Source organism: Elephas maximus, chromosome 1 (assembly GCF_024166365.1).
Source record: "Elephas maximus indicus isolate mEleMax1 chromosome 1, mEleMax1 primary haplotype, whole genome shotgun sequence".
Classification (NCBI taxonomy): domain Eukaryota; kingdom Metazoa; phylum Chordata; class Mammalia; order Proboscidea; family Elephantidae; genus Elephas; species Elephas maximus.
In genome coordinates, this window is record NC_064819.1 from 220,115,075 (window position 1) to 220,130,287 (window position 15,213).

A 15,213-nucleotide genomic window follows, 5' to 3' on the forward strand; every position below is an offset into this window, starting at 1 on the left:
AGGGCCCATCTCTTCCTGTCATTTTCCCTTCCTCCATTCCATTCTGTTCAGTTAGACACACATGTATGGAATACCTTTCATTTTCTATGTATTACTCTGAGACTTGGGCTTCTACAGGGAACAGTAAATGGTTCCCTTACCTTGGGGGAACTTATTGTCCAGGAAAGAAGAAAGATGTTAAGTTAGAAGGGGCAGTAAGGTGACAGATGTTAAGAGGAGGACCACAGGGTCTCCCCTGCGGATATGGGAGGCAGGAGCCTCCCTGTCTGGAAGAGGAAGTCAGGATATGATTAGACAGACGAAGGGGAGGATATTCTAGGCACAGGGACTCACATGAGCTAAAGCCCCAAAAGGGAGGAAGTGAAAGGTATCCAGGAAGGCAGGAGCCCAGAGGGTGGGCACAACTGCAAAGGGATGTCATTGAAGAGTTTTAAGCACCAGTAAGAAGGGTGGCCTGATCAGCTTTGCTCCTTTACCAAGGTTTTGAACTGGTTCTTCCCAGTTCAGTCATTCCCAGGGAAGCGAAAGTGGAACAGACCCAGATTTTTTAAATTTGAGTGAACCAGAATGATAACCACAACAGGAAGAAGTATGGGTTCAAGCCCTGCTAGAAACTTAATCTCCCTCTTAGAAAACAAGAGCGTCATACCATTGCATAACCCAGTGCTGTCGAGTCGATTCCGACTCACAGCGACCCTATAAGACAGAGTAGAACCGCCCCATAGAGTTTCCAAGGAGCGCCTGGCGGATATGAACTGCTGACCCTTCGGTTTGCAGCCTAGCACTTAACCACTACGCCACCAGGGTTTCCTATACCGTTGCATAGCAACCAAATATCTTAGATTTTGAGCAGAGCAGGAAACAGCGGTGTCCCACTCAAAGATGGCGCCGACCACACCACTCCACTTCCAATGTGTGTCGCTCTCCACAGTCCTGCCAATAATCCGGTCTCCCACCTCAGGCTCCTGAAAGGGCTCCTTACACCTAATCTGAGTCTCCCATTCCAGGGCTTCAACCCGCAAATTTTCCCATTGCAGTTGTTGTTCAGGTTCACCCAAATTGTAAAAATTCAGATCTGCTCTCGTTTTGCTTTATCAGCTGTGACTCAACCGTTTCAGTCCAGTTCCAAGCCCTGTCCTTTACAAAGCTCGTGCTACCTCTGTGGAAACAACCTCCACCTCTCTTCCCACCCTACGTACATACATACATTACATACATTACAAGACAGTTGTTACTTCACAGAACATGGGAAGGTAAAAATCAAGCTTTTCTTTTTCAAAGGAATAGCTATAATTTAAGGAAAATTTTTTAGGCATAAGGGGCAAAACATGGACATACAAAGAAAGCCCCAAAATGTACAATTAACAGAGAGAAACAACTAACTTGGGACTTCTTAATGGGGCTTTAACATTTTAAAAATGAGTTTTATAATTTTGAGATATAGGGCATAGAGATAATTAAGCCGCTCTTAAAAAAAAAAAAATTTTTTTTTTTTTTTTTTTTTAAGAAACATACCTTTTTACCTGCTGACGGATATGTGGTTTGCTTGTTTTAGGTTAATGAGTTTACTCAGAGAAGAATTGATACAGTAGCCTAATATTCTTTGGTGATGTTTCTAGTCTTCCTTACATTCTAGACATACAGAAAGATGCTTGCTCGTGAGCAAATATAAGAATGAAAGTCTAGACTCCTTTCCCATGCCTTCTTTTGCACATAAATATTCTGAACTTTTGAAGTGGATAGCATTTACCAAAACTAATTACCCTTTATCTTTTTTTCCCATTAAATATGGCATTCTCACCTTGAAATTCCAGCAGAGTGATGTAAAATACTATCCCTTGAGTCTCCATAATTCAGCAGCTGGCTGACTTGTTCCATTTGTTCATTATTCAGGCATCTTGCTCTGTTCCTCTTTTTTTACCTTTTTTGTAGCTGGAAGGATCCATATGGCCCTATCCAGTTGTATTAATCCAACCAAACCCACTGCTCTCAGGTTGATTCTGACTCATAGCAACATTACAGGTCAGAGTAGAACTGCCCCACAGGGTTTCCAAGGCTGCTTCTTTACAGAAGCAGATTGCCACATCTTTCTCCCAGGGAGCAGCCTATGGGTTCGAATCACAGACCTTTCAGTTAGCAGCCAAGTGCTTAACCACTGTACCACCAGGGCTCCTTTGTATTAATCCAACCAAGAAAAAAGCAAGAGCAACAAATCAATCAGGTATTTTTGTAGTTGCCTCAGGGAAGGTTTCTTGCCAGAGGGGATAAACATCGCTAGTTCAGCAGAGATTTCAGGCTTCTCTTGGTATTTGCCAGTTTTCCAATGCACTGCTTTTTCGCACTGTTTTAAACTGCCTGGAATTCAGGCGAAACAAATGTTTTTCACCGGGACTACCTGGAGAATAGAGTCAAAATTACCTTTGACCTAAAAGATGGTACTCTTTGTTTTGATGTTTAAGTAAATATTAAGGGTTTTTAATATCTGCACACTGTGGTTCCGTGTGTCCTGTCCCCATTGTTGAAGTATCCTAAAGGGTTATATTTAAAAGGATTCAACTTCCCAACATCAGCCAGTTGCCGCTGAGTGATTCCGACTCATGGTGACCCCCTGTGTGTCAGAGTAGAACTGTGCTCCACAGGGTTTTCAGTGGCTGGTTTTTCAGAAGTAGGTCTCTAGGCCTTTCCTTCAAGGCAACTCTGGGTGAACTCAAACCTCCAGCCTTTCAGTCAGCAGCTGAGTGCATCAACCATTTGTACCTCCCAGGGGCTTCTCCCAACATCAACAATATCACTTTATTTTTAAGCATGCCTTAGATAGACATACTACAAAGAGTTGTCCTAGACCACAATGCAATTTGCCTTCCAACCTCCCTTCCCCACTTTCTGTTTGTTTTCCAAATTTTTTTGGTGGGGGGGAAGGGAGTGGGATAAGGCAAAGACGATAATACGCTTCCCATTCTGCAGTTTCTTTCCTGTAACTTAATCTTCCAGGAAAAAAACTACAGTCTTGTTTCAGAGCCCATTGCTTATCAGAATAGTCCGTATGGCCACATTCTAAATAATTCCAAACCACCTCATCTCTTAACCTCTTTTCATGTTATTCTTCCTTTCTCACCTTTTTTCGCTTCCATTCTTATGTCTTCATTTATCTCAGATAGTGGCTCCAATGCCAACACTAACTCGCAAAAAGAAACTGAGTCATTTCAAAAAGCAGGCAGTGTGCAAGGTGGAAGCAAAAGTGTTTTCTGATACTTTTCTTCCTTCCAGAAAGTAAAGTCTGAAGTACCTGTGTGAACAAAGCCTGCCCTCCAATGGCAATCCTTAAAACAAACCAGAGCCTGCTCATTCCATAATTCAGTTTGGTTTCCATATCTTATTTCTGAATGTTCCCTTTGTTTTTACTGTCATTAGCAAAGCAATCCGTTTTAATTCCATGCTCTTCAAATCTTTCATAATAGTGACAGAAGCCACAAACTTGGGAGACCCCCGCCAAAATAAAAATTGATATTAGTGGTTAACACTTTTTTGATCTACTTAAACATAGTGTAGAAGTTTGATTTAAAATGACCGTTTTCTCTCAGTTTCCAGAAATGACACTTTTTTCCTCACTTCTCTGCTTTTCAGTCTATAGTGAGTGGATCTCTGCTGCCACATGAAACCACTGGCTCCCTGGGCCTGTCAGGACTTGCATGATCTGGGCTCTCAGCCCATCTCCTTCTTTCTTGCCTTGTCAATTAGTCTTCTTTTAACTCCAGTGGCCCAATCATCCCCTTCCTTCACCTCATTTGCCTCAGCTTCTCCCTCAGCAAATGGTTCCCCCTCTCTTCCTTAGGACCCTCTAGAGAGCAGAGTCCTGTGTTTTGTCATGGAAGGTGCTTTTCTGGGCACCAAAGGACTGGCGGGCCCCTGTATAGGGTTATGAGGATAGAACACAGCCCTACTACCCCAGGCCTAGCCCACGGTTGGGGTTCAGAGACTGCGGACCAGCAGTCATTGCTTCCAGCAAAGGACCATTAAATAACCATCTCTCCCCACCTCCTCCCTCCAGTAGCTTCTCTCCCTGCCCCTCAGTCATGAGGGCCTTTTCTCTCACTTCAAAGTGTCTTCCTCTCTCGCTGGCAGGGATCAAAGCCAAGGGCCTCTTGTCTTGCGGTGCTTTTATTCTTTTCATGTAGGTAACAACACAAGACTAACCCTTATTTCCAGGCTAGAGGTTAAAAAGATCTACTTTCAAAAACAGTTTCCAGTCATAGAAGACTCTAGTGTAATATGAGGACATTGTTGTTGTCAGCTGCTGTCACGTCTGCCCCTGACTCATGGTGACCCCATGCACAACGGGATTGGATTGTTACGATCCATAGAGTTTTTATTGGTGATTTTCATAAGTAGATCAAACTACTCCTGGTAGTTCTACAGCCTAGTAGATCACAAGTAGGTCTTTCTTCCTAATCTATCTTGGTCTGGAAGCTCCACTGAAACCCATTCAGCATCATAGCAACGTGCAAGCTTTCGCTGACAGATGAGTGGTGCCTACGCTGAGGGGCATTGGCAGGGAATTGAACCCTGAATCTCTGCCATGGAAGGCAAGAATTCTATCACTGAACTACCACTGCCCCCTAGTATGAGGACAATAACAGTCTTAAGTTTTCAGAACAACTCAGGTCTTAACTCTTGTTATTTATATATGTAATAATATTTGAGGAAGAATATCTTCAGCATTTTTCTAGAATTCTTAACCCATGGCTTTGTGTAGCTATTGGAGACATGACTGAGATGGTTGATGGACTGGTTGATTGAGATACCTGTGTGGGGTAGATGTTGAAAACAATGCTCAAAATGATATATTTAGGAGTATGTTCAAAAAAATGAGAACCACACAGTTATTGTTCCTAGAGAATTGTATCCAGTTTGGGGTCTTCATTTTCTCATCAGAAAAAAAAAAAGAATATGATAAATTTGGAGAGGGTCATCCACAGGGGTGATTAAAGAGTTGGTAAGTATGACCTGTGAACAAATGGCAAAGAACTTGGTAGCACTTGCTAGTTTAAACCAAAAAACCAAACCCGTTGCTGTCAAGTGAATTCCAGTTCATAGTGACTCTATGTAGGACAGAGTAGAACTGCCCCATAGGGCTTCCACAGAGCAGCTGGTGGATTCAAACTGCCGACCTCTTGGTTAGCAGCCAAGATCTTAACCACTGTGCCACCAGAGCTCCCCTGCTAATTTAGAATGACTTAAAAGAGAGCTTCAAATATGCAACAGTTACTGTAGTGACCAAAAGATAAGGGTGTAGAAAAAAAAGTATGATCTTGACTTTTCTACTCTTTAATGTATGCACACCTTAGAACCTATAATCAACTCTGGTCACCACATTTTTTGAAGCTTGATGAAGTCTTAGTTATCTATCCAGCCTAAGAGAAAGACCAAATTAGACCGTAGATTATAAGATGAAATATGTTTCAAGACAAAAGTTGAAGGAATTTTTAAAAGAAACTAAAAAAAGGTAAGAGAAGTAAAATTGAAGCTGAAAGGCTAAACTTGTAAGAGGCATTTGAGAGTGAAGCTCATCCTTTGTGTTTAATGGGAAACAAAGAGAAATGTGCATAAAATAAAGATAAGAAATATTGTGTATAACAAGACGCTTCAGTGGTTGAGTTGACCAGTGGGATGGACTTCACAGGGCGGTTGGGAATCTTCTCTCGAGGTTTATAAAATGAAGGCAGAATGTTGTGCTGCATGGATGGTGGGGCACAAAGCAGTCAGGCCTATAGAATGGAGTCAGCAATAGCCAGTAGGGTCAGGTGATCTGAAAACCTTAAGGGTGACCAGGTATTCTCAGCAGAATAAAAAAAATAATGAGAGATCCTGAGAGAGGATGGGATGAGGGTGGGGGAATCTATTTCCCTTCTCAGGCACTAAGACACACAGATGTTATTCTGACCTCCTCCTGTGTAACTGACATGCCACTCAGATTTTGTCAGTTTGGGAAGAAGCTGTGTGTACAGCAAAGCAGCCTGGAATGGTTATTTAGTGTTGCATTCTGGAATAGGGGAGATATATATCAGACACCTCTCTCCTGTTAGAAATTTCTGGAGAGAGGCTATTATCGGATACTTGACAATGAATTCAACCATCTAAAACCTCTGTTTGAGAATATTATTCTGGAAAGCGTGTGCTGGGTTGTAATGTACAACCAGGAGCAAGTCACCCATGCTCAACAAGCCTTATCAATCCAGACACCCATCGCCTCTGGTGGGAGATGCCTGTGGCCACGATGGGAGTCCTTTCACAGCGGGAACCTGTGCACTGGTTCATATGGCTGGGCAGTTCTGCTCATGAGCGTTAGCTGGTATTCTACGACACATGATAATGTAGAAGCATAATTGAGGTTTGTAAAAGCGTTATACAATTTCTGAGGATATGCTTACATAGACATTTGGTATGCGTGCTTCATCTTCCGGGCACCTAGCATTATTACTTTAGTTGCTATTTATCATAGACATGAAACCCAATTTCATTAAAAGAGGAAGATGTATTCAGGATGTAGCTGATAGTTAGCATACTAGACTCTTGCCTGGGATTACAGTTAGTGGCTCATCCAGTTGCACGAATGTCACCTTGTATATATATGGGAACTGACAAGATTAACATTGGCCAGGCTAACATGCATAACACGGAGCCCTGGTGGTATGGTGGTTAAGAGCTTGGCTGCTAACCAAAGGGTCGGTAGTTTGAATCCACCAGCCACTCTTTGGAAACCTCATGAGGCAGTTCTGCTCTGTCCTATAGGGTCACTATGAGTCGGAAATGACTCGACGGCACCTAATAACGGTAATAACCTTATTTATGAGCACTGAATTTTCCAATGTGGTAGATTTGAGAAATCTAGAATATCATTCACATGTCCTGGTGCTTGAAATTCCACCACTCTAGAATATCATTCACATGTCCTGGTGCTTGAAATTCCACCACTAGAGAGTCATTCCTTTTTGTTCCTTTGGGTTCTTCTCTCTGAAGATTCTCTTTTAAAATGCACATAAACGGGGGAACAGCATTATATAAATGAATGTACCAAAAAGGTTTGGGAGCTTGGTGAGTCTACTTTCCTCTGACAAGAGAGCCCTGTGATATTGGCAGAGACTTGAAAATGTAGATGCATAGACCCAGGCATTCATGTCTCCATTCAGTCCTTTATTAAGCACCTACTGTGTGCCAGGCACTGTGCTAAATGGCGTTGTTCTGGCCTCCAGAGAGAGGCTCCCGAGCTGATGGGCAAGACAAAAGTGTAAACACAGTACAGGAGACAGGGCTTGGAGCACAGAAGAGGAGGCCACACTAGGTTCGGAGTCAAGCATTCCCGAAGGATGTGACTGGGACTCTGAGCTGGGTTTTAAAAGGCGGACAGAGTCTGCCAGGTAGAGAGAAGTGGGCGCAGGCCCCTGCCAGCTTGTTTTCTCTGACCTCTTTCTGGGCCCAGATGGAATGTCTCGGCCTTCTCATCAGAAGGCCACAGGATCACAGGGCTAGAGTCCCTCTGGAGGTCACCAGGGCAAGACCTCTACCTAGAACCTGGACAAGCAGCTCAAAGAGAAAGGGAAGAATCCTTAGGAAAAACTCAGCCAGCCTAATTGTTTTGCCTTGAAAGGGCCTTGCTCCGGGGCCAGCATTCGGTGCATTTGTCTGATCCCTTTGTGGAATGAATGAAAATGGAGCACCTCGATATTAATTTATGAGGATGACTTTATCGACCTTTATTTAGTTATTGGTATTCCTCAGATTATTTTTTTCAACTCTGTACAGTCTTCTTTCCATGGTTAAGGGTACAGATTCTAGAAACAGCCTGCCTGGATTCAAATCGTTGCTCAGCCACAGTTATTCACCCATTCCCTGCCTCAGTTGAGGGAACCCTGGTGGTGCAGTGGTTAAGAGCTTGGCTGCTAACCGAAAGGTTGGCGGTTCAAATCCACTAGCTGCTCCTTGGAAACCCTGAGAGGCCGTTCTACTCTGTTCTATAGGAGCGCTATGAGTTGAAATTGACGGCAGTGGGATTTTTTACTCCATGGAGGTGTTGTGAGGCTTAAGTGAGTTGGTACATGTATTTAGAACAGCCAGCACTCGATAAATGTTAGCTATTATTAATCCACTTACCGCAGAACACCATGCCTGGGACCGTTTGAATTAGAATACAGAGTAAATACCCTTTCACCCAACAACAACAACAACAAAAACCAAACCCATTGCCATTGAGTCAATTCCGACTCATAGCGACCCTATAGGACAGAGTAGAGCTGCCCCATACGGTTTCCAAGGGGCACCTGGTGGATTTGAACTGCTGACCTTTTGGTTAGCAGCTGAAGCACTTAACCACTACGCCACCAGGGTTTCCTTCACCCAACGAGGCAGTCATACTTTACCAGTCAGTTGAAATATTCTCTAAGTGCCAGTTACATGCCTGAGGGTTCTACGCTGCAGACTAGGGCCACAAAGTCAAATATTATGTGGTCCTTGCCCTTGAGAACCCTACAGTCTAGTAAGAAAACAAGGCAAAAATCTACCTTCACATTGACAAAAACCTTCACCTGTATAGTAATTTATACTATGAAACAGCCCTCACAGCTTCTTAACAGGTACCTGGGACAGGTATTATCACTTCCATTTTCTGCATGATAATAAAATGCCTATCAGGAAACACTCCTTGCTTATTAAATTGTTCATTGCTACTTTAGTAGATGAGGTCATCTTATCATAATACATTAATCTAGAGAGGAAGCATTTTCTCCACAGGCTTTCTCTTCCTCCAGCAGTGACAGGTTGTAACGAGATCCGTGTTTGTGTGCATGTGTGTGTTAGGTTTGGAGGAGACCAGCCTGTCTACATCAACATCATTAGAGACCCTGTCAACCGGTTTTTATCCAACTATTTTTTCCGCCGATTTGGAGACTGGAGAGGAGAACAGAATCACATGATCCGCACCCCCAGCATGAGGCAGGAGGAGCGCTACCTGGTAAGTCCCGGTGCACACAGGAAGGTGGGTCCCCAGTTCTGGGGGCAGCACCACGAGGCTGAGATGCCCACGCTCCCCCGTGGCATTCCCTGCAGCATCAGCACAGAGCTCAACATAGAGGAGACATTTCCTCAGGAAGTTTCTCAGTGAAATGTTCCACATGACCCAGATCCTGACACACATTTCCTCAAGTGATTTCTCGCTCTCTCTTTTTGGCTTGGGTTGTCTTCAGTGCAAAGTTTTAGGTCCCAGAGAAGAATCAGTCTTTCCTAGGGACTCCTAACTAGTGCTGTTGTCATTAAGGAGAACCGATATCTTTGGGCATCTCTCTTAGAGGGTCCAAAAGCCCTTTCTCATACCTCACCCTATTCAGTTCCCAGTGGGATCCCAGGAGGGAAGGGTGCTTTTAGATGAGGACCCAAAGATTCTGAAAGGATATGGGACTTGCCAATTCCTACCTCCTGTAAGTGGTTCAAGTACAATGTGATCCTCCAACTTCAAGACCAGTGTTATCCGTGCCACAGCACACAGAACCATACCATTGGAGGATACATCAGGACCTCAGCTCCACAGGGATGGTAGTTTGGGCCCTAGTCATAGCTTCCACAATGCAGAAAAAAAAAAAAAAAAAAAGAAGTTTTTAGCAAAAATGGAGGGTAGAGTTATACATCCTTCCTCCAGCACCAAGGTACCAGATACATGTCTCATCCCTTTGTGACCTGTATTGACAACAGCTTAATGAGTAGCTGGCAGCCCAGTGCTGAGAAGGCTGAAATCCTGGTTTCTGTGTTTGAGAGGGTCCTGTGGGTCACCCACACCCATCCTGGGCTCTAAGAAAATATGGGCTGCCGGCCACCAGCAGAACAAGAAGGAAGTGTTAGGGGATTGACTAAAGTCTATTCCCACTGCTGGAAAGCGTAGAGCCCATGCCCACTGCTGGTGTGACTATGCTTGTAGCAAAAGTCACACTACCAGCACAGTGCCAAAACTTCCATTTCTTCATTTTGTTTTAAAAAATGGTAATGAAAGTAACTGTGTGTAGGGTGGGCGCATTTTGGGATGATATCACCACAGTGTCAATTTCACATCTTAAAATCCTTGATTGGAATTGAGAAAACTGAGATACAGTGAAGTTAGAGGTCATATACAGGGCTATACACTAGTTAGTAGATGGTCCAAGACCAGAACCCAAGACTTTTCACTCCCCCCCGTTCAGTGTTTGTTCAACTACGTAATGCTTCAGTGAGATAATTTGATAGTATATTTTAAAAATGGCTTTTCCTATTTGTAGTTTTTGAGGGCAAACATTCTAATCATTTTCTTTAATGATTATTTTTATGGGTATATATTTTTTATTCAGTGATAGGTATGAATTCAGAGTATAGAACAACTTACTAGAGGAATAATGTCTTTTCACATCGTCTTTATAATTTGTATTGGATCTTAACATACGTATATGTTCTTTTGAAAACATTCCATTAAATGGAGCACATTCCATTTAATCAAAATATTTTTTCAAGGTTTCTGACTCAATCTTGGTACTAAGACAGCTAGAACCAAATTACAGCAGCAAATGCCGAAAAACCAAAGCTATGGAAATGAGTCTTCTGAGTCCTGCTCTTCAGATATTGACGTAGGTGTTGAGGGGAATTCTCTAGGCTTTTCTACTCTGTCAAGCATTTTTGGCAGTCCTATAGATCATTCTATGTAGTATCGTCTTCACACATTCGCAAAAACAAAAAGTTATAATCATTAGAGAGAGGGGTTATAAACATGAGGGGAAAATACGTGGTTGATTTTTTTAAAAGCCCATAAAATGTCAAAAGTTGGTAGTGGGGGCAGGTCTTTCAGTTTTGAAGAGCTGGTAGCTTTATGGAGTGATTTGAGAGAAGCCAGGGACATTTTGCCACCCGGGATTCTACCCTAAGAGATTCAGTTGCTGTTGTTAACTACCCTCTAGTTGGCCCCTGTACGGCCGCTATGAGTCAAAACCAACTCGACGGCAACGGGTTTGGTTTTTCAGTTGGCCCCTGACTCATGGTGACCCCATGCACAGTGGAATTGAGCCACTGTGAACCGGGCCCTTCTTCCTCATCTGTCTGAGTTGGGAAACACCTTGGAACCTGTTCAGTATCATATCAACGCATAAGCCTCCACTGACGGACGAATGGTAGCAGCACAGGAGCTGCACTGGTTGGAATCGAACCCAGGTCTCTTGCATGGAAGGGGAGAATTCTACCACTGAGCCCCCACTGTCCCCCTAAGAGATTATTATGGTCGCTCTTTCTAAATATGAGCACTGTGTTCCTGGGAGGGGTCTATGTCAGAGGAGGTCATCCAGTCATTTCTTAACAAGGCCCCAGGAGTAGGGGAGAGCCTTGGGCTCCTGAAAGCAGCAGAGAGAGAAGTGGAACAGGGAGGGATAAGAGGAAGTCCTGAGGGAAGATGTGACTCCTTCATGATCTGGCCCCAGGCTGACCTGGTGAGAAGGCAGTTTTTCTTGTTCAAAGGATAGTTTGTTTATTTGGAAGAAGACAGTCTATTGCCTTTTTTTAATAGCTGAAACTATTTCATCTCCTGGTCCCATTAGACCCTTGAAAATAAAATCATCCCCTTTCAGAGCCTGTCCTTGTTTTGGCAAGCCTGGGTGGTCACTTATCTGACTAAAAGAGGGTGGTTGTTTGTGACTCAGTGGGGTGTAGGGCAGCTGTGAGGAGACCACTTGTCCCTCAGCGCGGGCCTGCCTGGGAGCAAGGACCTGGGTAGGGGTGCCACTGAGGCAGGGCAGGGTGTCATGGCCCGGGAGGAGGCAGGCACACAGGCCACTCCCCTCCCCTCCCAACACTCTGCAACATACCCAGAGTCCTAGAGCTGGCCTGAAATGGGGGTGCTGATTTGCCCACGTTACTCCAGACCCCAGTGCTCTGGAGCTACTTGCTTTATCTAGTTGCCAAAAAGCAGGCAGTTCTGCTCCTGGCCCTGAGCCTTGCAGAGCTGCTTAGCATACAGCTGAGAGAGGGCAGGCCTGCATCTGAGCCTGCAGGGGAAGGGGGGATTGCAATAATCTCATCTGGGATGCCGGTGGTTTGGAAGGAAATGGAAACAGGTAAAGGGGTCAGAGAATTTGCAGGGTCCCTGGTGATCATGAGGAAGCTTTGCTTTTATAGGTGCGGGAACAGGACGGGTCTCCGGGTGGGTTAAGAGCCTGGCTGGCAGTAGAAGCCAGGCCTCCGGATCCCCCCTCTGCCCCACAGTGCTCCTTGACCACTTTGACCATTCAATTTCTTCCTGAGTGGTGAAGGGAGAAGAGGACTGGGGCCATAAGCCATACTTTTTCTGTAAAATCACTTTGTGTGGCATCATCGTGACATCTTGACAAAGATGTAGATGCCTTAACAGTTCTTTCTTGTAGCCATCCCCCCCGTTTTCTGGGAACAACTAGGTTTTCTAAAAGTTCCTATTTCTTCAAAACCCCTCCTCGTTTACGTTTACCAGAAAAAATAATTTCAAAATAAATGATTGCCCCAATGGCTACAAAATCCACTTATAGCTTCCACACTGAGAAAAAGCAATTCCCTTGGGCTCCTTCCAGCCTCTCCAGAGAAGGAACTCGGTTCCCTATGCAGAGGCGGCAGCCTCCCTCCTTTCTTGGTTTTACAATCTGAAAACCAAAAAGAAAAAACCCCAAAGCCGTTGCCATCGAGTCAATTCTGACTCATAGCGACCCTATTGGACAGGGTAGGTCTGCCCCAAAGGATTTCCAAGGAGCGCCTGGTGGATTTGAACTGCCGGCCTTTTGGTTAGCAGCCATGGCTCTTAACCACTACGCCACCAGGGTTTCCTTCAATCAGAAGACAGGCCAAATCTGAACCCAGGCTCACGCGGACAAGACCCAACTCAGGACACTTTCCTGCTGGAGTGTAGCCTCCTTTCTTTCCAGAGCCAGGAACTACTTTACACGCAGGCGTAGTTAACGAGAGAAAGAATGGCTCTAATGGAAACCAACTGCTGTCGTTTCTAAGGGAGGGGAAGCGTCTCATCACTGCTGCAACCTCTCCACTTCCACTCACCAAGCTTCCCCGAAAATGGGCTTCTCCCGCTGCCACTTCCACTCAGCAGCTCACATGTGCGAGTCATGCTTGCTGGTTGCCTAAAATCTGACCTCAGAAAACTTCCTGCACAGATGGCACTCAGCACTTTCAAACTCCAGGAAAATGTCAGCTTGGGCTCCTTCCCAACCATCCTTGTAACCTTACAAGGCGATCCTCCATTCGAAGAGCAGGAAAAAAAAAAAAAAGAAAGAAATTTTCCCCAGAAGAAAACTGCCTCTGTGGTCGTTTTCATTCGGTTTGGCTATAAAGTATGGAAAGTAATGTATGCTTAAAAGAAAAGATGTGTAATTTACAGCTTCTTAATTCATCAAGAATTCAGTGAATCATGTTTGCCCAGTAGGATTCTAGAGAAGCCTGAAAATTGGCCAGAATCAGCAGTGGTTGTCAGAAAGCTATGCATTTTAATCTGCTTGAAAGTTTTGGACTCGGAATCCTTCATCTGTGAAAGTGTACATCTGAAAGGTTCGTGTGTGGAAATTTCCACTCTGTCCCAGCCCAGCAGAGACTGCCCTGTGAATGAAACCTCCGGTTCTGCCTCAGTTCCGAAAGCATGTGTTTTCTTAAACGATAAGTGATTTGCATTGTCTGTTTTTTATATATTTCAGTAAATATCTATGTTTTCCAAATCTTTGAAAGTAAGCCAGTTGCTGTCAAATTGATTCCGACTTCATGGCGCCCCCAAGTGTGTCAGAGTGGAACTGGGCCCCACAGGGTTTCCAATGGCTGACTTTGCAGAAGTAGATCACCAGGCCCTTCTTCTGAGGCATCTCTGGGGGACTTGAACTTCCAATCTTTCTGCTGGCAGCCAAGTGCGTTAACCATTTACACCACCCGGGGACTCCTTTGAAAGCAGAGTAAGAAAGTAATGCTCTTTGCTTCCAATTAATTCAAATCTGGCTTATAATTTGCAGGCTGAGGTAGTGGCCTAGGACATGGCACACTCCTGCTGTGTTCTTAGCTGCCCGAGCTGAGTGATTCCGCTGGTGATTTAGCCCCTGTGAGTCCTACTTTGCCAGTCTGTACAGTGGAATCACATTACCTACACTGGTTTGTCAGGAGAATCAAATGAACATTCCACACACAAGGGCTTTGAAAGCTAAAAATCACCACAGCACAGAATGGTATTAATTAATCATGATTGATTCATCACCCCTTGGCTCTGTCAAGGGCTCCACCGGACATGAAGAGACCATTTTTCCTACAGACGTGGAACTTCTCTGCTCTGAGGAGGAAGCAGGGGCCGCCATGTCCATGCAGCTCAGGACAGGCTGGGCTGTGCCCTGACTCTTCAGGTCCCCCTCTCTGAGATCCCAGATTGCCTCAATGGACGCTGCCTCTGAGAATTCGTTTCTAAGGCAACTGCCTCTCTTTGTGTTCCTAACAGCTGGAGAAGTGTTTTGATCCAAGCCTGCTGGCACACATTTGTCCTGTGTTTATTTACTCAGAAACCTGAGCTAATGTAGGCACTGGGTTGTAAAATTATAGCACACACTCTCACCCTTCACAAGAGAGGGAGGACAGGTCTGGCTGGGCAGAGCCACTCCGGCTTGCTCATGTGAGCCTCACAGAATACGGAGGCCAAAGGAGACCCTCCCTCAGAGGGATGTCTTTGAATTTGTGTGTGCTGAGGTGTGTCTAAAGCGGGTGTCCCAGATGTTTTTAAGATCAAAGGCCACTCCTGGGGTTTAGCAATACCTACAGTTATCCCTGGAAGCTTTGGCAAAGACTATGGGAGTATGAGGAGGCAAGGGAGAAGGAGGAAAAAAGAGAGAGAGGAGGGGGAGAAGAAATAATAAAGGGAGTTTGGAGAAAAGAAGAAGCCTTGGGTGGCACAAATGGTTAACAAGTTCGGCTGCTAACTGAAAGGCTGGAGGTTTGAATCCACCACAAGTGCCTCGGAAAAAACGCCTGGTGATCCACTTCTGAAAAATCAGCCACTGAAAACCCTGTGGAGCACAGTTCTAACTCTGACATACGTGGGGTAGGCAAGAGTCAGAATCTACTTGACAGAAACTGGCTGGTTTTTTGTTTGTTTGTTTGTTTGAAGAAAATGAGAGACCAGCAAGCTTGCAGCCTTATGAGAAGAGAAGAATAACA

General features: G+C 44.6%; 1 protein-coding gene across 1 annotated transcript in view; it reads left to right on the forward strand.

The window, feature by feature from the left end:
• Positions 1 to 15,213, forward strand: part of UST (uronyl 2-sulfotransferase) — a 365,048-nt gene that overhangs the window by 222,398 nt on the left and 127,437 nt on the right. Inside the window, exon 5 of the mRNA XM_049905661.1 lies at positions 8,851 to 9,004. Coding sequence (XP_049761618.1) covers positions 8,851 to 9,004 — 154 coding nt within the window. The remainder of the gene's footprint in view (positions 1 to 8,850; positions 9,005 to 15,213) is intronic.